The sequence below is a fragment of the Sus scrofa genome, chromosome 17 (genome assembly GCF_000003025.6).
Source record: "Sus scrofa isolate TJ Tabasco breed Duroc chromosome 17, Sscrofa11.1, whole genome shotgun sequence".
Classification (NCBI taxonomy): Eukaryota; Metazoa; Chordata; class Mammalia; order Artiodactyla; family Suidae; genus Sus; species Sus scrofa.
In genome coordinates, this window is record NC_010459.5 from 59,129,023 (window position 1) to 59,153,887 (window position 24,865).

The 24,865-nt window shown below is 62.5% G+C and overlaps 2 protein-coding genes across 4 annotated transcripts; one reads left to right on the top strand and one right to left on the bottom strand.

Annotated features, from left to right (window-relative positions):
- NELFCD (negative elongation factor complex member C/D) lies at window positions 33–12,477 on the top strand. 3 transcript variants are annotated; one of them, XM_005673063.3, is made up of 15 exons: window positions 33–175; window positions 4,134–4,249; window positions 4,707–4,816; window positions 5,637–5,746; window positions 6,508–6,615; window positions 7,097–7,249; window positions 7,682–7,812; window positions 8,365–8,530; window positions 8,729–8,863; window positions 9,281–9,420; window positions 10,056–10,170; window positions 10,641–10,736; window positions 10,819–10,959; window positions 11,772–11,901; window positions 11,998–12,474. In XM_005673063.3, the coding sequence occupies exons 1-15, from the start codon at window positions 89–91 to the stop codon at window positions 12,030–12,032; spliced, it is 1,773 nt and encodes a 590-aa protein (XP_005673120.1). In that variant the 5' UTR covers window positions 33–88; the 3' UTR covers window positions 12,033–12,474.
- On the bottom strand, window positions 12,475–20,355 carry CTSZ (cathepsin Z). The gene is made up of 6 exons (NM_001123104.1): window positions 20,083–20,355; window positions 19,504–19,667; window positions 16,278–16,457; window positions 14,682–14,832; window positions 13,952–14,114; window positions 12,475–12,961 (listed from the first exon to the last, which is right to left on the bottom strand). Exons 1-6 carry the CDS (start codon window positions 20,226–20,228, stop codon window positions 12,851–12,853), a joined length of 915 nt encoding a protein of 304 aa, NP_001116576.1. The 5' UTR covers window positions 20,229–20,355; the 3' UTR covers window positions 12,475–12,850.

Sequence of the window (24,865 nt, forward strand, 5' to 3'; positions counted from 1 at the left end):
GAGGGGGCGGGGCCGCGGGGCCGCGCGTGCGCTCTCCTGCCCGCCGTGCGCATGCGTGCGCCGGGCTCGGGCGCGCTCGCGGGAGAGGATGGCGGGGGCCGCGCCGGGCGCCATCATGGACGAAGATTACTTCGGGAGCGCGGCCGAGTGGGGCGACGAGGCGGACGGCGGCCAGGTGAGGGCGGGGGAGGGGGGCACCGGGCGCCCCCGACGGGGACTCTTGGTTTCCGTCGCCGGCGGGCCGGCTGCGCCCCCGCCGCGTGGCCCGAGCACAGCCCGCCCCGCCCCCTCCCGCCGCGCGCCCCCGTCGCCCGGGCCCGCCCCTCGCGCCGCCTCCGCCGGGGCCGAGCGCGCGGGGCGAGGGGCGCCGGCGAGGGGGCCCCCGCAGTGAGCGGTCCGGCCCCAGGGGCGCCGGCCCCGATCGTGACCCGAGCTGACCCGCCGGCCGCCCCGGGGCGGCCTCGAGCCAGGTCCCGGGAGCGCCGGGCGCCCAGGCGCGTCGGACACCACCTCGAAGGTGGAGCGCTGGGCTCAGCCCCGCAGTTTAAAAAGTAGTTACAAATCCCACAGAATCCAGGTCCGCGTGGCGAGGGGGACGTGGAACTTCTCCTCCCTGTAGAACCTGCTCTTGAGTGCTTTGGCTGAGTTATCAATCCTTGGGCCAAGGGACTTTGGAAGCGGACGGGCCCGAACCTTCTCCCCTGGAGGGAGCGGGCGCGGGCGCCGGGGGACCCCAACCCGAGTCCCATTAAGACCCGCCCGAATCCAGCTTCTCAGGCCCGTCCCCCGGGTGACCGCGACTCCGTTGCCCTTTGCGGGAGCCTCGGACCCTGCCTTCTAACAGGTCGAGGTTGGGTGTGTTTGGGACACGTCGGAGTGATAGCTTGGAGGGGAGGCGTGGACAGGGCGTGCCCGGTGGAGGGGCGGGTGGCGCACGGGGGCGATGAAGCCGGGGGACCAGGAGGCAAAGATAGGCGCTGTGTTCCTGGAGCTGAAAGGAGGCCTGTGTGGTTGGTGGCCTGGTGGAAGCAGTGGCCTGAGGTCTGGGAGGGAGCGCCGTCTGAAGGGCCTTTGAGAGCTGCTGAAAAGTAAGACTTGTTCAAGAGTTTGGGGTGGAGAGTGACAAAGATCCGAGTGTTGGACCATTCCGCGGTGTTGGAGCTTCGGGCGGGGGATGGAGTCGGGTTTAGCTAGTCGGAAGCCCGTGCTCGCTAGCTGCTTTCATACTCCTTGTTCCACGTTCCAGAGGCAGTTGAGTGTTCGTCTACTCATTTTGGAAAAGAAGAAATTGAGACAGGAGGCCCCAGTGACCTGCCTAAGGTCGTGAACCTAATACATGAGGTGGGAGTGGGACCCAACTCAGTGCTTAGTCTCCATTGCCACTTGGTCCAACTGCTGGACCACCGAGCGATCCCGAAAAAACAGGGTGTCGGGGAGTAATTCCACCCCGCCACTAAACTAACTTCAGACGAATTACCTAAGACTAATGTTGTCTTGTTCAGAATGTCCTAGTACTTTCATCCCAGTGAACCCTCCGGTCATAGAGTTTCAACTGGGGCATTTCTGAGGGCCGTCGAGTCCAGTCTTTCATTTTCTCTCTTTTCCTTTTTTGGCTGTGCCCGTGGCATGTGGACGTTCCCGGGCCAGGGCTCAAACCCGTGCCGTAGCAGGGACAACTCCAGGTCCCTAACCACTGGGCTACCAGGGAACGCCTCTGGCGCTCTCATTTTATAAACAGCATATCCCACTTGTGTGCCTTGGTTTATGAAGTTAGGGATGGCAGAGCCTGGCCTAGATGCTGCAGGCGGGAGGCTTGAGGGGCTCGCCTTTGGAGGGCTTGAATCGCCCTAATAAGCTCTCACTGAAGAGAGGGGTGGCCCAGGGGCTCGTTTCATGTTCACCCTGACTGACTTCGTGGAGGAGGGAGAGAATCTGGAGACGTGCCGGGAGGGGTGACGTGAGCTGGGTTTTGAAAGACCGTGGCAGGTCAGTCCGTGTGACCCACATGCCCTTCACTTGACCCCGGTGGGCGGGTTCAGGGAGGCAGGCAGACAGGTGAGCTACTGCGACCTTACGTGCAGGTGGTAGAGGGTGAGAGGTACCGAAACGCAGATGGCTCCGGGGGCACCGGGGAGCGCCAGGAGCGAGGCCGGCCGGGCAGCCGGGAGGCGGAGGTCAGGCTAGAGCTCGGCTGTCTTTGCTGAGGGAGGTAGGAAACTCAAGGCAGGAAAGACAGGTGTGTGGCTCCTGAAGGCCATCGTGGCATCCGAGTGAGGCGACTGAAAGGAAGGGACAGGCCTGAGCCACGGAGGGGCTAAGTGTGCGCAGGACGAGGGAGCAGAGAGAAGGTGGGAGGAAGGGCCAGGCTGGGCAGAGAATTGGCAGGTCTTTGGACAGGACGTGGGGTGGGTCACGGGGCAGACTTTGAAGCCACTCCCGGGTTTGTGGCTTTGGGGTGACGGGTGGATGATGGGATCCTTTGCTAAAACAAGGCGGTAGGAAGGTCTGTTTAGAGGAGCAGAGGAGGTCCGTTAGGACCTGATGCGTTTGCAGCACCAGGGGGGCATCCAGACGGAGGTGAGGACAGACACGTGGAGCTCGAGAGAGACCTGGGCCGGGCTCTAGACGGATGAGCGCCGGCTCCGCGGTGCAGTGGACAGCGCCTTGGACTTCTTGTAGGTTTGTGGGCGGGGAGGCGGAAGAGAAGAGCCCAGGATGGAGCCCAGAGGCCCCAGACACAAGGACGAGCAGGGGAGGCCAGACCCCTCACTCAGCCTTGCTCAGGGCTCCCCGCTCAAGGCCTAGAGCAGGGGCCGTGTCTCCAGACTGAAGGCGCCTCGCTCCTTCTCTTCCCAAAGCACTGCTTTCCGGATGCAAGTCCAGACCAGTGCGGGCAGACTTGGCTGTGAATATGGGGGGCTGTCACAGCGCCCCTCCCCTGCGTTCCAGGGGGACGCGGCCACAGACAGTGTAGAAAAGAGGGGGGGGTGGCTGTGTTCCAAGAAAACATTGTTTGCAACACTGCAGGGAGGGTTGAATCTGGCCCCCAGCCATGGTTGGCTCTCAGCCCCTCCGTTAGGGTCGGTGGCACTGAGCTTGGCTCTCCCACTAGTTGGTAAACGCCTTCGACCAGGACGGCCGCGTCCGGTCTTCTGTTCTCTCGGGTTTCCTGGTGACAGGTCCTCGGTACGGAGGACGTGTCAGACAGCATCCGCTTGTTGGTATGAGGGTGTCGAAGTTGGCCAGACCCCGGGGCCACGCAGCCCGTTGTCAGCACCCGTCATCCTGCTTCGCCCGTGGAGTCGGCACTTGCCTGAGTGGCTCCCGTGCAGACCCGGGACTAGAGTCCAGCCAGGCCTGCCGAAGTGAGGCAGCCAGTGAGCCTTACTGTCAGCACATCGACGGCCTAGGCCGTCAAGAATCACTCCGCAGTCCCCGCTGGAAAGCGCGGCACGGCCCTCGTGACAGTAGTAAGAGTAGCTGATGTCTCTGAACTCCTGCCAGATGTCCGGTACCACGCTTGGCTCTTCCGCAAATGAGCTCATGGAACCCTCCCAGCAATGGTGGGAGTGGGTACCGTTGTTATCTTTGTTTAGTAGGCGAGAAATGGGTCCCCAGCTGCGGTACCGGGTGTGGGGGCAGTATCCTGTGTGAGCGCCGGGCACATGGTCGCCAGCGGGCAGGCCTGGCACAGGCCCACCTACTGGGACCCTGGGTTCTGTCTCCTTGGCTCCTTACCCATCTGGTGAACTTCATGAGATCGTCATGAAAATCAAATGAAACGCTGATGTGGACAGCGTTTTATGGGCCTTTGGTGAAATTACGGAACATTTGTATTAACAAAAAAAAAAAACATGGATTTTTTTCTTTTGCCTTTTCTAGGGCCGCACCCGTGGCACATGGAGGTTCCCAGGCTAGGGGTCCAATCGGAGCTACAGCCGCCGGCCTGCACCACAGCCACAGCCACGCGGGATCCGAGCCACGTCTGCGACCTACAGCACAGCTCACAGCAACGCCAGATCCTTAACCCACGGAGCAAGGCCAGGGATCGAGCCCGCAACCTCATGGTCCCGGGGCGGATTCGTTTCTGCCGCGCCACGCGGGCACTCCAGCATGGCTGTTCTTACCAGCAGCAGGAGGATGATTACGGAGAGGGCGAGGATGACGCGGAGGTCCAGCAAGAATGCCTGCATAAGTTTTCCACCCGGGATTACATCATGGAGCCCTCCATCTTCAACACCCTGAAGAGGTAAGCGAGGGGGAGCTTCGGGTTGGGAGGAGGCCGGGGGGAAGGTCTGTCACAGGCTCAGGAGGCGACACGTAGAAGTGAGAATAGATGGCTCCTCAGGTCCTGCCCACTTTAGAAGTCTTAACAACCTGGAGTGCCCGTCGTGGCGCGGTGGTTAACGAGTCCGACTAGGAGCCATGGGGTTGCGGTTCCACCCCTGGCCTCGCTCAGAGGGTTGAGGGTCCGGCGTCGCCGTGAGCTGTGGTGTAGGTCGCAGACGTGGCTCGGATCCCATGTGGCTGTGGCTCTGGCGGAGGCCGGCGGCTTCAGCTCTGATTGGACCCCTAGCCTGGGAACCTCCATATGCCTCGGGAGCGGCCCTAGAAAAGCCACACACACAAAAAAAAAGGTCTTAGTGACCCACCTTCCTCTTTCGTCCTCACGCTGAGCGCCGTCGCTTGTTTGCCGCCCTTCCCAGGTATTTTCAGGCAGGAGGGTCTCCGGAGAATGTTATCCAGCTCTTATCAGAAAACTACACGGCCGTGGCCCAGACCGTCAACCTCCTGGCTGAGTGGCTCATTCAGACAGGTGCTCTGGGGGTGGCCTGGGTCCTGGCTGGTTCCCCACCCCTCCTCTGTCACGGATGTTGGATCATTACAATGCTGACACGTGGGAAAGGCCGCCTTTGTTTTCCTGGTTTTTAAGACTTCTATAAGTGAGAACTGAACCCCTTACCCGTTTTCATCTGCTTGATTCTCACCTTTGATTCAGTAATTGAGGTTTGCAGATAGCCTGCAAATGCGATTCTCATTGAGCTGTTTCCCTAGCAGGTTGTGGAATTACGGGATTATACGGGGCATGTTCACTGTGCCGTTTTTAAGAGGTCTGTTACAGCGGGCAGTGAATGGTGGGTAATTTAGGACCGGGTGTGACTGTGGCTTTTAGCTAATGTGGTCAAAGTGGAGCCTTACTGTAAATCCACTGAACTGGGTGCAGTGACGTCATGGAGTAGGTACTGCCCGGAACTCGTCGAATCGGCGCCGTCACGTTGGTTACAGGGGAGCCAGTCCCTTGGCCGGCACCTGCTCGCCTCTGCTGTGGGGGCGGGCGTGTTTTCCACCCTCCTCCCTGCCGTGGCAGTTTGTCCTTGTTCTTAGCGGGCTTCGAAGATGTCCTGTGCCGCCCCACGCAAGCAGACATCCTGTGTGATCTGCCCCGAGCTCCTTTTTGGGTCTTGTGATCGGCTGGGATGAATGTTGATAAGAGGCCTCAAATCCTCAGCAGTGAGCGGCAGCGGTGTGATAATTGGATTCGCGTGGGGACTTTGGGCCTGTCTTCTTTTTCTGAAGTAACACAGTGACCTGAGAAACTGCCGCTTTCCATCGAGTTGCTTTCATTTTTTTCTCAGGTGTCGAACCAGTGCAGGTTCAGGAAACTGTGGAAAATCACTTGAAGAGTTTGTTGATCAAACATTTCGACCCTCGGAAAGCGGATTCCATCTTCACTGAGGAAGGCGAGGTGAGGGCCCCGGTCCTAGAGCCGTGAACAGTGGAGGGGGCGAGGGAGCTGGGGGTGGAAGCCAGGCTGTGGGACCGAGCTCGCGTGGGGTCCGACGTGGCGGCGGGCGCTCTGCTCGGCGGTGAGGTCCTGCGGGCCAGGAGGCCCCAGAGGAGGCGCAGCCGGTCACTCCGAGAAGCAGAGAGCAGCCCGGGCCTGGACCTGCCTGTGAGGGAAGGTGGTCGGGCTGGAGGGGGCCGGGCCGAACCCTGAAGGCAGGAGGGAGGGAAGGAAGGAAGGCTGGGGACAGAGAGCCTTAGACGCTAGTGCAGTTTCCAGAAAGTTCCAGAAACCTCCGTGGGTGGGGTCTTAGATCCCAGTTGCCTGTCCCCGGAGCCCCGTCTCCCAGGAGTGGCCTTCCTGCTGTGGGAGCAGCCTTGGGAGGTGGGTTCGGCACCAGGTCTGCCACTGTCATCACTGCGCCACGTGGTGATGGATACACCCCCTGCGTTACTTACGTTGCCAAGGGCACGCGCTGCTGGACAGGAGGCAGTTGTGTGCGTGATGCTGCGCCAGGCGTGGGCGCCAGGCGTGGGCTTGTCAGGGGCTGGAGCCTCCGAAGGCTGCGAGTGGGCTTCCGTCTCTGGCCCTGCCACCGGGCTCTGCGCAGCCCTCCAGCCCTGGGTCCCAAAGCTCCGAGCTCGGGCCCCCCCATCCGGGAGCCCGAGACTGTTGGCACAGCGCCACCTGCACCTAGGCTGAAGCGCGGCCTCCCCTGGCAGACCCCCGCTTGGCTGGAACAGATGATCGCACACACCACGTGGAGGGACCTGTTCTACAAACTGGCTGAAGCCCACCCGGACTGTTTGATGCTTAACTTCACTGTCAAGGTAGGAGGGGTCCTAGGGTCAGAGAAAGACGACAGCGTTTGTGACTGAGGCCTGGCTTGGGCTGGCGAGCTGGCGGCCTGCCCTTCGGGAAGCTCCCTTGCCGTTTTGGTGAAGGATTTCATCACTCGGCTTCAGTAACTCATACGCTGAGAAGGAGAGGCATGGCCCTTGTGTCTTTGACGCGGGCTGCGCTTCAGCGTCTGGCAGGGACATGTCCAGGGCCCGTGGTGTGGGGACAGACAGGAGCCTTTAAGCAGGCCTGGTCTCACACGGGAGCCAAGGCGGGGCTTGGCTGGGCCGCAGACCTGCTTAGTGGTCAGGTGGGCATCCGAGTGACGGTTTGACACCTGCCACCAGTGCATCTGGCCCCCTCTGACCCTGGACTCCGCCGCCTGCCCCCCTTCCTGTGGGTGGCTCCCCACGGCTTCGTGACGGGTCCCCACGGCTTCGTGACTGTGTCTGGCTTATTTTTGTGTCGTAGCTTATTTCCGACGCGGGATACCAAGGGGAGATAACCAGCGTGTCCACAGCCTGCCAGCAGCTGGAAGTGTTTTCTAGGGTGCTTCGCACCTCTCTGGCTACAATTCTGGATGGAGGAGAGGAAAACCTTGAGAAACATCTCCCGGAGTTCGCTGTGAGTTCTTTATGCGGCTCAGATTAGGAGGAGGCTGCTCTGGAGTTCCCGATGTGTGGCTCAGTGGCAACGAAATGACTAGTGTCCATGAGGACACCGGTTCGATCCCTGGCCTCGCTCCGTGGGTTAAGGATCCAGCATTGCTGTGAGCTGTGGTGCAGGTCGTGGACACGGCCCGGATCCCGTGTTGCTGTGGCTGTGGTGTAGGCCAGCAGCTGCAGCTCCCGTGTGACCCCCAGCCTGGGAACCTCCACCTGCCACAGGTGTGGCCGTAAAAGACGGAAAACCCCAGGAGGGGGCTGTTTGGAGAACGTCGGGTAGAAGGCCCCTCCCGAGACAGAAGTCCGCGCAGGCCCCTTGCAGTCTCTTGCGTCTGCACTTGGCGTCACCGGGATCCTGAAGCCCCAGACGCCCTCCCCTGCGCTTTTGCAGAAGATGGTGTGCCACGGCGAGCACACGTACCTGTTCGCCCAGGCCATGATGTCCGTGCTGGCCCAGGAGGAGCAGGGGGGCTCGGCCGTGCGCAGGGTCGCGCAGGAGGTGCAGCGCTTCGCCCAGGAGAAGTGAGCCCCGCTTCCGCTCGGCACCCCCACCCGCGTTGCCCCGAGTCCACACCCAGACTCCCGGTGCTCCTGTTCCGACACCTGGGCCCCCTTCCTTTTACCTGGTGGGGCTGGAGGAGCGGGTCCTTTCTGAGTCCCGAGAGCTTGCTTCCGGAAGTTTTGCTTGAGTGAATGTTTTGTCAGGTGTTTACTGTTTACGAACCCGAGTTCCCAGTACATTGGGGTTCGCCGGTGACAGACGACGGTGGTCCTGAGGTCGCCGTTCGGTGGTCCCGGGTGTGGTTGTCCGTATCCCGCAGAACAGACGCAGCCCCGGCTGCTTCGTGTTCTGCTGACGGGGTCCTGAGGTGCTGGGAACGTGCCTGCCCCCCTCTAGGTCTGCGAGCCGCGTGTGCAGGGTGGTTGTCACGGCGCAGGCAGTAGTGAGCGTCCCGGGCGAGACAGACCCACGCGAGAGCCCAGGGGCCCCGGCCACGCAGAGCCGCAGGCGGGGGAGCGAGGTGGGCACAGGTCCCGCCTGGGGCGTGACGGCCGTGTGCTCTTCTCTCCCAGAGGCCACGACGCCAGTCAGATCACGCTGGCCCTGGGCACAGCGGCCTCCTACCCCAGGGCTTGCCAGGCCCTGGGGGCCATGCTGTCCAAAGGGGCCCTGAACCCGGCCGACATCACCGTCCTGTTCAAGATGTTCACGAGCATGGACCCGCCGCCCGTGGAGCTCGTGAGTCGCTTTTCGCGTGACGGCAGCACGGGCCACTGCCCCTGCCGGTCGGTCGGCCTGCGGCTCGGAGGGCTGCCTTCCTCCCGGGCGCCTTCCTGGTCCGTGAGCGCCGCTTCCTGCTGAGACGGGCCGGCCCTGCCTCGGCCCGCGCTTGGCCCCGCGTGGAAGGGGGCCCACGCGCGGCGTGTTGCTTTGCAGATCCGCGTGCCGGCCTTCCTGGACCTGTTCATGCAGTCCCTCTTCAAGCCGGGGGCCCGCATCAACCAGGACCACAAGCACAAGTACATCCACATCCTGGCGTACGCGGCGAGCGTGGTGGAGACCTGGAAGAAGGTGCGGCCCGCGGGCAGCGCCCGGGCCTGCGGGGACGGAGACCCTCCTTGAGATCGTTTGGGAACTGGGCCGCAGGCAGTGAGGGGCCCAGTAGCCGAAAGGCCTTCTCGAGTCTGTGCATCACATAGTCCAGGTGCTGACAAGAAAGTACCGACCGTCAGCGCCACGCCAATCGAGGTTCAAAAAATTTAGAGGAACGTGTGCACAGCACGCGTGATGCTGATTCAGCCTGTGCTTTGAGGCGTGCCCGGGGAATGCAGCCGACGTCCCTGAGCCGCACGCACCCGTCCTGCTGGCCCCAGCGCCTGGCTGCTGTGTGTCTGGGCAGGGGGTCCTCGGGCGGGGGGCAGTGATGGGCAGAGGGGGGCGAAGCCGGGCCCTGCCCCGTGGGATTCTCTGCCTTTCGCGTGTTTTCAGAACAAGCGCGTGAGCATCAATAAAGACGAGCTGAAGTCCACATCGAAAGCCGTTGAAACTGTTCACAACTTGTGTTGTAACGAGAACAAGGGGGCGTCGGAGCTCGTGGCGGAGCTGAGCACCCTCTACCAGTGCATCAGGTGGGCAGCAACCTCACTCTTCTCTGGGGAGGGGCGGTTAGGTCTTCACAGTAAAAGCTCAGAAAATCGCACGGTTCACAGATACTTGTTCATTGCACCTCTTCCTCCTTTTTTCTTTGTGTTTTAACTACGTAGAACTTTTAACTGTTGTATTCGCAGCATGAGTCATTTCAGGTGTTTACTTGCCGGAAGTCTGTTCACAGATTAGACTTAAAGGAAAGTAAGACCAATCAAGTAAGACAAAAATTGATTGGAGGGGAAGGATCTATTTATAGTAAAAGTTAGGCCAACAGTGTTATTGTCTGGTCACGTCAGTTATTTCAACCTCCGTCCCCTGGAAGCTTTTCCGGGGGACGTGCGTCTGTCCTCCGTTGCTTGTACTTGGGAGAAAGAAAGGGTTTGCCAAGTGAGTGTCAGCTTCAGCCCAGTCCACCAAGCTCCCGGGGTGTTGCGTTAATGCTCTTTTCCTCTTAAGCCAGCAAAGTGGTCTAATCTGGGGCCGCGCGCCCACACCTGAGAAGGGGCTCTTCCCATCAGGCCGTTTGCACTGTCGAACCTTCCCAGGCGTGTAGGTGTGGAATCGACTCTATTAAAAACGTCACTTCAAGGAAGCCTTCTGCCCGATTGGCCTGCAGGTTTCCCGTGGTGGCGATGGGTGTGCTGAAGTGGGTGGACTGGACGGTGTCGGAACCGAGGTATTTCCAGCTGCAGACTGACCACACCCCGGTCCACCTGGCCTTGCTGGATGAGGTAGGGTCCTCCCCCCAAGCTCCGTCTCTGCCGCCTGCCGCTGAGACCCACACCTCCCCGTTCCGTGCCTTCAGGAGACATTTTTTTTAAAGCTAGTTATTTCTTTTCAAAGTGAGGGGTTTCCTCCTTTTTTTTTTTTGGCCACAGGCCTGCTGAAGTTTCTGGGCCAGGGATCAAACCTGAGCCATAGCAATGACAGTGCCAGATCCTTAACTGCGAGGCCACCAGGCAACTCCGAGAATTAGCTTTTAAGGAGCTCGTTTCATTGGCTCCATAGATTTCCATTTTTGTCAAGTGTCCCCAACAGGACGAAGATAGGACAGAACGCAGCAGCCCTGGGCCAGGGTGGGGGCCACCATCCTCGGCCATGGGCCGTCCTTGGCGGCTGTGGCTGGGACAGCAGTTCTCTGGCTGCTGCTGAGCCAGACCCAGCCTCGTGCTCAGGGCGGCTCCCCCCGACCTGTTTGTAGATCAGCACCTGCCACCAGCTCCTGCACCCCCAGGTCCTGCAGCTGCTCGTCAAGCTCTTTGAGACGGAGCACTCCCAGCTGGACGTGATGGAGCAGGTGAGCAGCCGCTGGGCTTGGTGGCCTGGCTCAGGGAGGCCACCCCTTCCTGACAGACCCGTCCCCGTGCCCCCTCGTGTAGCTTGAGCTGAAGAAGACGCTGCTGGACAGGATGGTGCACCTGCTGAGTCGGGGTCACGTGCTGCCCGTGGTCAGTTACATCCGCAAGTGTCTGGAGAAGCTGGACACCGACATTTCTCTCATTCGCCACTTCGTGACCGAGGTCAGCATGCGCCACTCGCTGCCTCCCCAGGCAGCGCCCTTCCCGGCTCAGTTCAGTCATCTTGCACCTGCCAGAACTGCTTCCTGACAGTCCTGGTGATGGCAGCCACCCAGACACCAGGCACCTCCCCCCTGGGGACCCCTGGGGGTCTTGTGGTTGGTTTTGGTTTTGGTTTTTTTGCTTTTTCTAGGGCCACACTCAGGGCATGTGGAGGTCCCCAGGCTAGGGGCCAAATTGGAGCTGCAGCTGCCAGCCTGTGCCACAGCCACGTGGGATCCGAGCCGTGTCTGCAAGCTACACCACAGCTCACGGCAATGCGGGATCCCGGACCCACTGAGCGAGGCCTGGGATCGCACCTGCATCCTCATGGATCCTAGTCGGATTTATTTCCGCTGCGCTGCAATGGAAACTCCTCCCCGCCACCCCAGTGTGTTAACGTAGATTAGAATTGTCGACGGGAAGCGAGTGGGGGGGAGGGTCCCCGCCACTGTTGCCTTTTTCTTTTTTTTGGTCTTTTGTCTTTTTAGGGCCACACCCGCACCATATGGCGGTTCCCAGGCTGGGGGTCCAGTTGGAGCTACAGCTGCCGGCCTACACCACAGCCACAGCCACGTCGGATCCGAGCCTCGCCTGTGACCTGCACCACAGCTCACGGCAACGCCGGATCCTTAATCCTCTGTGCGAGGCCAGGAATGGAACCCGCTTCCTCATGGTTCCTGGTCGGATTCGTTTCCGCTGTGCCATGACGGGAGCGCCCGCTGTTGCCCTTTGGCCGGTGGGTGAGAGCCGTTCCCCGCTGGGCTCTTCCCCAGGTGCTGGACGTGATCGCGCCTCCCTACACCTCTGACTTCGTGCAGCTCTTCCTCCCCATCTTGGAAAACGACAGCATCGCAGGCACCATTAAAACCGAGGGCGAGCACGACCCCGTGACGGAGTTCATAGGTGGGTTTTGCCCGGGGGCCTCTGCTGCCGTTTCCCCCGGCATTGCTTCCCGCCCGTTTTCTAACGTGGCGCCCGTCTTCCTTGTGTTGGTTGAAGCTCATTGCAAGTCTAACTTCATCCTGGTGAACTGATCCAGCCAGAACATTCCCGGAGACCCCCGGTGGAAAAACCCTTCCCAGAAGCTGTGGGTGCAGAGGCCCAGTCAGCGTCTTGAAAGTGGGCCCTGGTGGGAGGAGGTGGACGACGTTTAAAAAGGAGAGTGGGAGCCGCGTCGGTGAAAGGCTGCCCCCGGAACGGTCCCCTCTCCCTAGGAATCCAGGGCCGCCCCAAACTCTGCTCAGTGTTCATCCCCCCCCCCCACCTCCCCTAACGGGCCTGGGTCCGTCTTAACCTCCTGGGCAGCGGTCAGCTGCCAGCCCTGGGGTGGACGCCTAAATGAACTGTGTTCAAAGCTGATGTGAGTTTTCTGACCGGACGCTCTAAGTTTCTGAGAACACATGGCAGTCTTCCTGCCTTGGAAGGCGCAGGTCCGGGGTGGGTGGTTCTCGCAAATAAAGCACTCAGGCTGGGGTCTGCTGTGGAGTCGTGCGTTTTATTCATCACTCGTGTGAGGTGACATTGCCATCTCCCCCCACCCACCCCCACCTCACGGCGACAGGAACTGGTGATGGGTCTCAACTCTCTTAAATACATTCCAGACGCAGGAGCACGGCGGGCACGTGGGCCGCTCTGCTCGGGGTGGCAGGGTGTCCTGTGCAGGTGCCCATCGTCCCCCTTCAGCCCGTGCCGCTCCCTGCCAGCTGCCCTCCTGGGTGCTCGCAGCTGCTACAGCTGGCACATCCTTGCCCATCAGCCCCAGTTCCCTCTCACCGGGGCAGCACCAAGCCCGTGCCCACGACTTTGGGGTCCCCTCGGGCCTGGGCTCATGAGACTTCCGGAGACGTCGGCCTCAAACGATGGGGTCCCCGAAGGTGCAGTTCTCCTCGATGGCAAGGTTGTAGTGGGCGCCCCTGCCGTCTTTGTAGGTGCTGGTCACAATCCTCATCCAGCCTCGCTCACCCTGGGGGGGCGGGGGGGGGGGCGGTGCGTTAGCCCCGGGCCCGCCGCGGGATTCCAGCCCGGGGAAGGGCGGGGGCACGGGTGTAGTGCGTGTTAGCCTGGTCCTGCCCCCAGGGTTCCAGCTGCGTCCAAACCCTGCCCTCAGCTGCCGCTTCTCTTCCTGGGCCCCTCTGTGGCAATGTCTCCTGGGAACTATTTAACTTGACTCGTGTGTTACACAGGGATCCGTGGCCCCGAAGGCCAAAAGCTGATTAAGTAATTAAAATGTGGACTCTTTAGACCAGGTGGCTTAACTACCTATCACTCCCTGTTTGCAGTTGCTTAATAAAAACTGCTGGCGATTTTGGCATAAATCTCTGTCCCAGTACATAACCATGAATGTGGCTAATAGGTCTTTGAGGTGGAAATTCGGGCAGTTCATTTAATCCCTCTGGGTTTTTGACCCAACTCAAAAAGTAGTTTTGAAAACACTCCACAGTATGACTTAGGAGAACCAGAAATATGACAAGAAAACGAATGAGATGACAGTAAAGGCATAAGCTGGCTGAAGGAGCCAGGATCGGGCCTGCTTCTCAGCCGGCCCCACCCAGCCCCGAGGCGTTTGGCAAAGCCTGCAGCCATCTCTGCTTGTCACACCTAGGGGGTGAGGAGGAGCATTCGGCACCGAATGGGGCCAAGGATGCTCTAAGTACGGTCCAGTTGGAGTTCCCTGGTGGGCTAGTGGTTAAAGGACCCCATGTTGTCACTGCTGTGGTGTCAAAGGTTCGATCCCTGGCCCAGCAACTTCCACATGCCATGGGCACGGCCAAAATAAATACACACTCAGAGGCACAGGACAGGGACAGCCCTCGTGCAGCCCAGAAGGACCCCCTCGGCGGCACAGCGCTTGCTCCCGGCCTGGAGCAGGAAGCCCCTCTGCGCCGGGCCGAGTTGTCCGCCACCAAACCACAGACCCATCGAGGTGGGAGGAGCCGCGGTGGGAACGCCTTACCCAGGGCTCGCCCCACGAATTCCGGACAATCCAGTACTCCGTCCCGCCGCTGACGCCCCACCCGGCCACCGACACGATGTGGTTGATGTAGGCCTGGTCCTTGTACTCGGCGTAGATGCCGCCGGTGTAGTTCGACATCTTCTCCGTGGCCATGATGCCGCAGCTGCGCGCCCGGGAGGCGGTGAGCCCGCGGGCGGAGATCCTCCACCGCCGAGGGCTCGGGGCAGCGCCGCTGCTACGACGCCCACCTGGGCGTCCAGCCCCAACCCGTTACCCGGCGCCCTCCCCTGAAGCCGCGGCCACCCCAGCAGGGCGGCACCCGCCCTCCCGCCGCGGGACCGTCCCGCCAGGGGCCCCCGGGTTGTTCAACTTTCATTCTTTTGTCTTTTTAGGACCACGCCTGCAGCATATGGAAGGTTCCAGGCCAGGGGTCCCATTGGAGCTGCAGCTGCCGGCCTACACCACAGCCACAGCCACAGCCACGCGGGATCCAAGCCGCTTCTGTGACCTACACCACAGCTCACGGCAACGCCAGATCCTTAACCCGCCACCTCGTGGATACCAGTCGGGTTCAGGGCTGCTGAGCCACGACGGGAACACTGGGGGCTTTGCTTCTGAGAAAACCCTCGGGAGCTGTGTCTCCAGCCTCGTGAGCCAAGTGGGCCAGAAGGAAAGGGGCCAGAAGGAGGCCGGCGGGCCCGGTGCCCGCAGCCGTGTGCCAGCGCCTCACCTGATGGGCCCGTTGGCGTAGATTTCAGCCATCATCTTCTCCCGCCCGGAGACGGAGCCGTAGTCGCCAACCTTCCAGAGGGTGTAGTTCTGGATGACGTGGCATTCTTTGAACTCAGTGCACGTTCCACACTGGTTAAACTTGTCACACACTGGGGGACAGGGCGGAACGTCAGCGTGAGGCTGGTCCCTCATTCACCTGCCGGCAGGCCCACACTGCACCCAGACCAGCTTGAACCCAGACCAGCTTGCTCGACTCTCAGCTGCAGGGGCGAGAGGCGAGCCCTTCCCCAGCCGCCTCCGAAAGACCCACGTTAACTAGCCCGTAGCCGCCGCCACTCAGGAGCTTGGCTTTTCCTTTCCAGCCCAGGGCAAAGCCCTTCCACAATGCTCTACAGCTGAAAATAGCGTCATTAAATTAGCTTTTCATGAGATTATATGCTTGGCTGGTGAATAGGTCGCACGAAACATTTGGGGGGAGAAAACAAGCATTTTCTTACTTGGGGTTGAGGAGGTATCAAGATTTAGGCTTCAAAACAAACAGAAAAAGCATCTGGAAGACTCCAAACCATCACCTGTGTCCTTCCTGGACCCCGGACAGTGTCACTTCTTTCTGGGTCGATCCGGCCTCGGACCTGTGGCCCCAGTTTTTACTTTGTCCCTGTGACCGATTTCTGTCCGTTTCCTGTCAGTCCACACCCTCCCTGGGGACATTAAACTCGAGGATGAAACTGTTGCTTTAACTCATCCCTGGGCACATCAAATGCCCAGTGCAGCCTGAAGACAGGTGGATCTGTGGCCGCCTTTGCTCCTACAGAGGCTCCGCAGGGCAAACAAGCAGGTGCCAATGTGTTCCACCCGGCCTGGGTGCTCGGCGGGCTGGAGGGGCCTGGCCGGGGCCCCCAGGACAGGCTCTGGGCAGAGCGGCCTCAAGGACTTCTGACCTTGGGCCCTGGGCGGGGGCAGGGATGCCTCGCCGCTCCTTTCATCATGGGCGCCTCCCGTGGGTTCTCTACCACTCAACCAGTCTGGGGGGGGGTTCCTGCCAGCAGAAAAGCCCCCAGGGCCTCCCCACTCCCGTCTCAGATAGCTGACAGGGACAGGCCACTCAAACTGCCCATTGAGGGTTTGGGGTTTGAGCCTTTTCTTGCCTTTGATTTCCAAGGGGAGCGGCCTGAAAGGAGTGTGCCAACCCCAGTGATCCCTGGCCAGCTTGAATCCGCTATCCACGCAGCGCCGTCTGCCCCAAACCCGCCTGGATGCTGCGGCCCAGCCACGCCCAAGAAGCAGGCCGAGGCCATGTTCCCGCCCAGCCTGCCCGTTTCCCGCCTGCACCCCCCGCCCGCCTGCTCCTGGAAAACTCACCCTGGACAAGCATTCGCCTTACAAAGGCCCGTGAAGCCACCCAAACATCAGCACCTCAGATCCCAAAAAGCAGGTGTGGGCCTGGCCACGGAGCACACAGGCCAGACCCCCTCCCCAACAGGACCCAGCCCCCAGGTTTAAGGGGCAGGGGGCTCCGGCCTCTGTCCCGCTCCCCCCCCCACCCCCCGCCCTGGCCACAGGCCCTGAGAAGGCGGGGAGGGCCGGGGCCTACCTTGGTCCTTGGCCTGGTAGTTGTTGCAGGTCTCATCCGGGATGCCGTGCCGGTGGGCGTAGGCCCACACGGGCAGGTCGTCGCCCCCCTCGCAGGAGCCGGCGTTGCCGCAGTCGATGACATGCTGCACAGACAGCAGCGTGGAGGGCCAGGCCCCCTTCCTCTTGATGTTGATTCTGTCTGCAAGGGCAGCACCCAAGCCTGTTGGCACTGCCCGCCCAGCCACCCCAGGTGCCACGCGTCCCCTGGGGGCTCTGCTCTCCAGAGAGGCCTCCTGGGCCTTCCCAGCACTGATGCCCGTGTCACCTGCTCCAAGTGCCCCCCGGGCAGGGCGAGGTGGGTACTGTGCCCACTGTGGTGGAGCCAGGACACGGGCACCGCGGACCACAGACCAGGGCCAGACGCGTCCCACTCTCACTCCCCCGGTGCCTGGGCCACAGCCCCCGCGGGGCGGCCAGGGGCACCCAGCCTGTCTCCCTGTCACGCGCGAGAATCCTACCGGCCCTCAGCCCCTCCTCCCCGGGCCGCTCACGTCACCTTCCAGTCCCCCAGGGCCACCAAGGCCATTTCACAGCCACGCTGCTCCCACCTCCAAGTCGGAACTCACTGGATCTTCCCCTGACGACAGCCCGTGGCCACACCACAGGGCCCCTCCCACCCCTGAGGCCACCTGCCCCTGCCTGCTGGAACCCGCAGCAGGTCATCAGCCCTCCCTCCGGCGGCCTCCCCTCCACGGCATCCCCCTGCGGCCGCCCCTTGCCCAGCCCTGTCCTCAGGCCTCCCCAGGGCCCTTCCCAGAAGCCCCCGCTGGCCGCCTCCCCCCCCGCCCCTCAGCCCCTCCCCAGCCCGCTGCCCCTCCAGCTGCCACTACTTGACACACGAACTCTGGCCCTCAGCTTCTCATCAGCGCTCCACCTGCCAGGGTGTTGCGCCCTCCGCTCTCGGCCGTAGACCGAGTGCCTGAACGAATGGCCTGGCGCGGAGTAGGCGCAGGAAATAACAGCTGCCTCAGGGAACTCCCTGAAGTTTACCCATCTGAAGCCTCACCCTGGCTGCCAACCCCCGGGCAGTGCCCCTGGAGTGGAGGTCCCAGGTCCTCACGCCACGCTGGGCAGGGTCTGGAGGTGCGGTGAGCACCCGCTTCAGCCTCTCAGCTGTTTCCACACCGATCCTCAGCTGAGCTAGCCCCAAGGGTCGAACCCACTTCTCAGCGCAGCCCAGACGCACCCGGCCCCCGCCCCCCACCTGCTTCTCCCCTCATCACAGCTGCCTGTTCACCCACTGTGTGCCAGGCTCTGTCCAGCGAGCAAAACAGAGCTCCCACCCACGTGAGGCAGGATGGGTGATGGGGTGGCACCCACGGGGGGGCGGCAGGGACCTGGCCTGAGAGCATACCCTGTTCTCCAGCTCTTGGAGTTCAAACTGGGTGCCACCGCGGAACGGGGAGCCAGCTTACACAGGCTCCGAAATCTTAGAGGGTTTCAGGCAGACCAGGACAGGGACACGGCCTGGGTCTGAGCTGGTGGCACCGTCGGAGGCCTGGGGCAGGGCGGCAAGGGACCTGCAGGTGGACTGGGCGGGCAGCTTGGGCAGGGCCAGGCCCCCGCGGCAGACAAGCTTGAAGCGTGACTCGAAGGTGGAGCCCAGATCCGTGGCCGGATGGTATGAGGGTATAAACAGGGCCCACGGCCTCTGGGCTTTCACCTGAGGGAGAAGGAGGCCAGGAGAGAACCGGTTTGGGGGCCAGGCAGGTGGTGGAAAGGAGAAGCTTGTGAGATGGGAGGGGTTGGGGGTCCGAGCAAGAGGGAGGGTGGCAGGTGGGCATGACCGTCGAGTCCAGGTGGAGGGTCCCAGGGACCCAGCGTGCAGGGCTTAAGTTGGGAGGACGAGGAGCCAGAGAGAGTGAAGGGAATGAAGGGAGGGCCAGGGAGGCCGGAGGAGATCGGGGCGTTGTGGGGGGGCGATCTAGGCAAGAGGCTCGAGGGGCGACCGGTGGGCCTGCCCATGGCGGAGCTGGAAGCGAGGCTGGATGGTCCCGAGAGGCAGGGGAGGAAGTGGGACGCAGACACCTGCGGGGACCCGGAGCCAGCGGGCTGGAGGCCCCTTGGCCATTTGCTCAGCGAGGGCCACAAGGCCACGCTCCGGGAGGGCGGCCTCATCAAGGGGCTCAGGCGCTGGGCGCCCAGGGCAGAGAGACTGCATGCTGTGGGCAGCTGCGCTGGCGGCCGGGCACCACGGAAGTCCCCTCTGGGGGCTTCCATCGTCTCAGTGAAAGAGGAAGCTGCTCGCTGCTGGGGAGACGTCAGCAGTTTGAGGAGAAAGGGGGAGATGCCGCGGTTGCCCAGGAGACTGTGCTCCCGGCTCGGGGGGCGGGGACAGACAGGTGGTGGCCCCCAGCCCCGCTCCGCCCACGCTCCATTGCAGATGCGAACCGTGGCATGTGACCCCCTCTCCAAGGTCCCTCAGGCTCCCACCAGACCCCTCCCCTGGCAGTTCGGCCCCTGGGGACCTTTTCAGCTTCCCCCCACCACGCCCTTGGGGCCGCCACAAGGTCCTCTCAGTTCCTCAATCCAGCCAGCGGGTCACTGCTGCCGGACCTTTGTCCTGCGCCTCCGCCTCAAGGCCGGCCCCCGCCCGGCCTGCCTGCCAGGCCCCAAAGTCGCCCGAGGCTCCAACGGTGAAGCCTCTGGCTCCACGTTCTCGGGGGGGCCCTGCCCACGTCCTTCCCAGTCAGCACCCGCCCCAGGTAGGCCTCGCAGCCCTCTCACGTGGTGTCGCCTCAACTCCCCCTCCTTCCCGCCCTCACTGCGGCCAGCCGGCTAAGGTCCAGATGATAAGCGGGCCGGCCTTGCTCACTATTCCAGGCCCAGGACAGGCCTTGGTCTCAGATATGAGGCACTGCAGCTCCACGTGCACGTGCCCAAACACCAGTGGGGGGTCCGAGGAGTTTGTTTGTGGTTTGATCCCCAGTGGCTGGGGTCACACGCCTCGGAGAGAGAAGGCACCGGGAGCCAGGTGTCACTGGGCTTCAGTCCTGTGACTGCCAGGCGCCCACAAGCCCCGGGTGTGCGTCCCTCGGCCTGAAAGGCTCAGAGCTCCCGAGGCCGAGTCCTGGCACAGAATCACAGGCCCCCGACCCTACGCTGCAGCCACCCGTTCCGACAAGAAGGCAGCTGGACAGGCCTTCCAGGCCCACAGCCAAGAGGGGCTGTGGTCCCCTACCTACCAGCCATGGCGCTGGTGCTGCCGTGGGCCCAGCAGGAGCCGCAGTACTGGGGGATGTGCTGGTTCCTGGTGACACTGGCATAGTTGACCCCATTCACGTTGCGCCAGTCCCAGCTCCTGGGCAGATCCGATGGGGACAGGTACTCATGAGGCCGGGGGTACGTCCTGGGAACAGATCACCACGGGCAGAATCAGCACGGGGGCTCCTGGCGCAGGGGTGGGGGGCACGGGCAGCCCTCTCCCCTCCCCCAAGTGAGAGGGCGGGCAGACCCCCACCCTCCCAGAATATCCAGGAGGCAGCGCATTCCCTCCCCGCGCCCCGCAACCAGGCAGGAGCCGGGCCGCTCCCCCAGCAAGGCCCCAGATGCCCCAAATGCCGGGCAGGTGCGGCTGGCCTGCCTCCTGCGCTGACGGGGCTTTTGGCCCAGGCCGCAAATGGGAGAGAAACTGCCCCCGCAGCAAAGGGCTGCATTGACCCGCAGAGGTCAAGGGGGGCAGGGCGCCCCAAAGAGGCGGCAGGGTCCCTAGAGGCGGGAGAGCGCGCGAGGCCCCGGCAGTCGGGCGGCCCCCCGTCCCCGACCTGTGCCCCAACTGGGTCCGCTGGTCCCCGCGCAGGGGCCGGTAGCAGCTGCAGCCCGGGCGGAAGTGGAGGCCGGCCCGCGCCGCGCCCGCCAGCAGCACGAGCAGCAGCAGCAGCAGCGGCGGCGGCGGCCCGGACGACGCCATGGCTCCCGCGCCCGTGCGGCCCGACCCCGCCTGGTCCCGACCCCGCCTGGTCCGGACCCGGCTCCGCGCCCCGCCCGGCCCTTAAGGTGGCTGCGCCCGGGCGGGCCCTCCCCCGGGGCGGGGCGCGCTCCTGCCCCGGTGACCCGGCCCCGCCCCGGCCGCCCGCAGGGCCCGCAGCCCGGACTCGGGTCACGCGCCCCGGGCCTCGCCGCACCCCAGACCGGACCCCACCAGCGGGCGCGGGCCTCCGATCGCCCGCGGGCCCGATTTCTCCTCGGGCCGCCCGCCTTGGATCCTGGCGACCCCTGGCCCAGGAGAGCTGTCCCCTCCCATCTAGTCCCCCCCCCACCCCCGGGGACAGGGGTTCCCCGAGTCCGGGGAGGAGGCGGCGTCTAGCTTTCTGCCTCCCGTTTCCAGAAGGCCCAGGACCTTTCTGGAGAGATGTTTATACAGAGGGGAAGGGGGATCCTTTTAGAAAATGTATGCCCCAAAGGGCACCGTCCCTTGGCGATGCACCATGAATTTGACATTGCGGCTTCCAAAGCCGCCTGACCAGGTTTCTGCTCACAAAGCATTTCGCCTTCCAACGCAGGGAAAGCAGAAGTGGGACCCCTGAGGCCTCGGTTTCGCAACTCAAGTGTTTGTCTCTCCTCGTGAGCAGTGGGCACACTCCCTTCTCCTCGTGAGCGGTGGCCACAGCATGGCCTCCTTGTCTCGGGGGAGGAGGGCCCAGAGTTTTGTTCTGGGGCCCACAGCCTCTGCTGCAGGGTCTGGAGGCGGGCAGACCCTGCTCTCCCACAGCCCCCCACGCCCCACCCCATCTCCCGCTCTTCCCTGGGCTAAGCCTGCGAGCAGAAATCACAGCGGCTGCCTTGTGGTCTTCCAGCAATTTCCGTGACCCCCCCCCCGAAAGCCCTGGGACACCCACGGCACCCCAACAGGGCTTGGTCCTTGCTCCTGAGGTGCCATCACTGAGCAAAGTGTGGCCACGGCCTCTTTCCATTGAGGTGTCTTTTCTCTTCGCGGAAAGTCGGCGCCTCCCAGCCCTTAGCACAGTTCCTGGTTGGGCGGTGGGCGAGGGTGGCCTCCAGTTCCAAGAAAACTCTCAGGTGTGAGTGGTGGGGGCGGGGCCCGGAACCCGGGTCTCCAGAGGCGGCTTTGCCCCGGCAGGTGTCCTGGGCCTGGTCCCAAAGTCTCTGGCTTCCCTTCCCTGGGGTGAAGCAGGTGCGGGAAGGGCGGTGCCAGCCGGGACTTCCCCTGCCCAGGCGTCTCCCCTCCACGGCTACGGCGACTCCGCCAACCCTCCGCCTTCCTCCACGTGAGGAAGAAAGCCGGGACAATTGTCCCCAACACCCGTGACCTCCATCATTCAAGGAGGCTCCGCCTGGGTGGTGGCTTTTTGGTCTAAGGAAAAAGTTAAAAGCTCATAATTGTCAAAGAATGACCAGCGTGGTCAAATATTACAGTGTGACAACTCTTGTGGGGACTCCAGGGTCCCCAGAGATGGTCAAGGTCCAGGAGGTGCAACGTCCAGCCACAAGTTCTACCACGTAGGAAACGGGGCCCCGAGGCCTGGCCTCTGATGACTGGGCTGTGAGGCCCGGGGCGCACGCTGACGTGGGCATGAAATAGTGTCCAGTTACCAGCTTTTCTGGTCCTGGATGTTCCGAGATGCCCTGGGGCCCTCGGGGAAGGGTCGGGGGCGGGGGCGGAGATGCTATGACAGGCAGGATGGGCTTCCTGGGTGTGTGACCCCTGTGGTCAGCGGGGCCCGGAGTGCTTGGTGTGATGCGGGCTTCTCAAACCCACACCCCGTTTTTGTTTCGAGCTGCAGATTCTGGAGCAGATCAGGTGCTGATGCCACCTCTGTAGGCCAGGGACAGATGGCATGGGAAGGGCAGGGAACACTGGGCCCCACGGAATGCAGGTGAAAGGGAGGGACAGTGGCATTTGCACTCTGGGAGCGCATCGGACATCTAGAGCTGACAGGTTGTGGGACTTGGCAATTCCCTGCGCTGGAAGCAGCTCAGACCCAGAGGGACAGGGAAATCGGGCAGGAAGGAGGCGAGGCGGGGGATGGTGGGAGGCCAGACATTTGAAACCACAACTTTCAAGGCAAGAAGAAGGTAAGTGAGCTCTCCTGTGACCCACCCGCTCTGCCCTTCAGCACCTGTGATGCTTCCAGCACACGAAGCCAGGTGCCTGGACCCTTTCTTAACCTCTGAACTTGGCTGTGGTCTGTGGATTCCATCCACCTGGCTCTTGGCTCTGAGGGGAGCTGGCTGCGTCACTTTAAGGGTCACTGAAACCATGTGGGATCCCTTAGGGTAGCTGTCAAGGGTGTCTGGCCCCAGGAGCTCTCGGGAGGCAGGAGGATGGAATTCTCCGGCCCCCGGGGCTGCAGGAGCGAAAGGACGCAGCAGCGAGGAGCCTGCTGGGCCGGCCGCGCACCTGTCTGACCAGCTCTTTTCAAAGCAGGGGCACCTGAGAGGCAGGTGGGGGGGCTCTGCATGCCTGTGAGGTCATCCTCTGGGCAATGACTCATCTTATCTGCCTGGAACAGAGGAGGCTCAGGTTCAGGGCCCCGTGGCCGGCTCCCTCAGAGGGCGCCCCCCCCGCCCCCGCCTGGGTGTCACCTGGGAAGCTGCCCGGGAGCCTGCATGGAACTGAGTCGTCCCTGCTCCCCGGCAGTGCTTGGAGGCAGATTCAGCGACTTTCTAAAAGACGCTCCAGTCTGGGAAAGTCTTTTCTCACTGGACCCGCGACGTGATCCTGTGAGGTGGGAGCAGATGCGATCAACCACTTTACAGGTGGGAAGACTGAGGCTCCAGAAGTTCAGAGAATTCTACTCAGCCTGGGGATTTGGGGGTGGCGGGTCTGAACCTGCTCCTCCCTCTTCTCAATACCCCATAAAGTCTCCTGGCAAACCCGAGATCCAAGGCCAGGACGCAAAAGCCTAATCATTTCTAAAGGGGCTTGGCGTTCCTGTGTGGCTCAGCAGATTAAGAACCCAAATACTGTCCATGAGGGATGCAGGTTCGATCCCTGGCCTCGCTCCTTGGCTTCAGGATCCAGTGTTGCCGCAGCTGCAGCTCGGATCCCATGTTGCTGTGGCTGTGGTGTAGGCTGGCAGCCGCAGCTCCTCTTTGACCCCTAGCCCAGGAACCTCTATATGCTGCAGGCGTAGCCCTAAAAAGAGGTTTTAAAAAGAAAAAAAAGTAAGTTTGCTCTTTCCTCTTCGCCCGAGAAAGAGCCCACATACTTCACAGGTGGGCGGGGGCGGAGCCAGGCTCCCAGCCCGCGGGGGAACGTTCGTGTCCCGTGGAGCTGCCTCCAGGTCCTCGACTTCCTCCTTCCTTCTTGCCATGTTGTCCCCCCCACCCCACCCCCCTGCAGGCTGCAGACATTTCCTTTTATTCCACATTCCTGAGTTTAGCCACTTCCTGGATACCACGTTTGCTGTGATGGCTGCTGACAGTACCGGTAGGCGAGTCTGGCTTTGTGGGCCACCGGGGTGTCCTTGCCGGCTGCCGGCTCCTCTCCATCCACGCGGCCACGCGGTCACATGCTCCCCCGGACCCTTTGTGGTGAAGGTTGGCCAGATTCATGGTCCAGCCTGCCACCGTCCCCAAATGCCATCACCACCGCACCAGCTCCTGGCTTGGTCGGGAGGGAACCTTGGCCCTAAAGCTCCCCTTTATGAGGTGGGTGGGTCAGGAGCACCTTCAGAGCATGTGGCCCACTGCCCACAGGTCACGTGCAGCACCCCCGGCCCCTGGAACCTGCTCCGGAGCAGCCTCGGTCCTTGGCTCCATCCGGGCTGCTGGCTCTCTAAAGGGTGGTTGGCAAACATCGTTGAGCACCTAGCATGCGCCCAACCACTGTCCCAGCCCCGGGGACACAGCCCTGTCAGTCCCTGCCTGCTGGGGGCGGTGGGGGCCCTTCCGGTAAGGGGACGTGGGGAAACGTTGTTGTGGGCAGTTCCCTTAGACTGATGAGGACATAGCCGTGGAAGGTGCTCGATTTTCAAGCAGAAGGAGAGATGTGCAAGGGCTTCGAAACGCAAACTCTCTTAGTAGGTGACCAAGGGGAAGAAGGTGGCCTGGCGGTCGGGGAGGAGGGGGACAGGGTGAGGTCCCAGAGCGGTCACCCTCAGCGGTCACACTCTGGGATCAAAGGCCACGCTGCCCACCTCCTGAAGGCCACTGTCCTGGAGGAGCAGGACTCCCACCCAACCCTCCCTCCCTCGGGGCTTAGCCATTGATCTGAGCAGCACACCGGCTGTGGGAAGAGGGGTGGTTTAACCCCTGTCAGCTAGTTTCCTGGAGGCCGGTGGGCGGGATCCTTTATGAGCTCCCTCTGGGAGGGCGGAGAGAGGTCTGCTAGAGGCCATAGTGGCCGTGGAGGGGAGAGCTGGTGAGAGTGGGTCCTGCGGGGAGGCAGGCCCGGCAGTACCCAGCTGTGAACCAGATGTGGGGAGGAAGGCCCAGCTGGAGGCCATCTGGCTGGCCCACCCCTCGTCACCCCCAGTCACCCCCTCAGATGAGGGTCCAAAGACCTGGGAGTCATCTCTGGTTCTGCCGAGTCATCCTCAGTGTCTTCTAGCCAATGGAGAGAATGGCCCCTTGCTCAGGGGT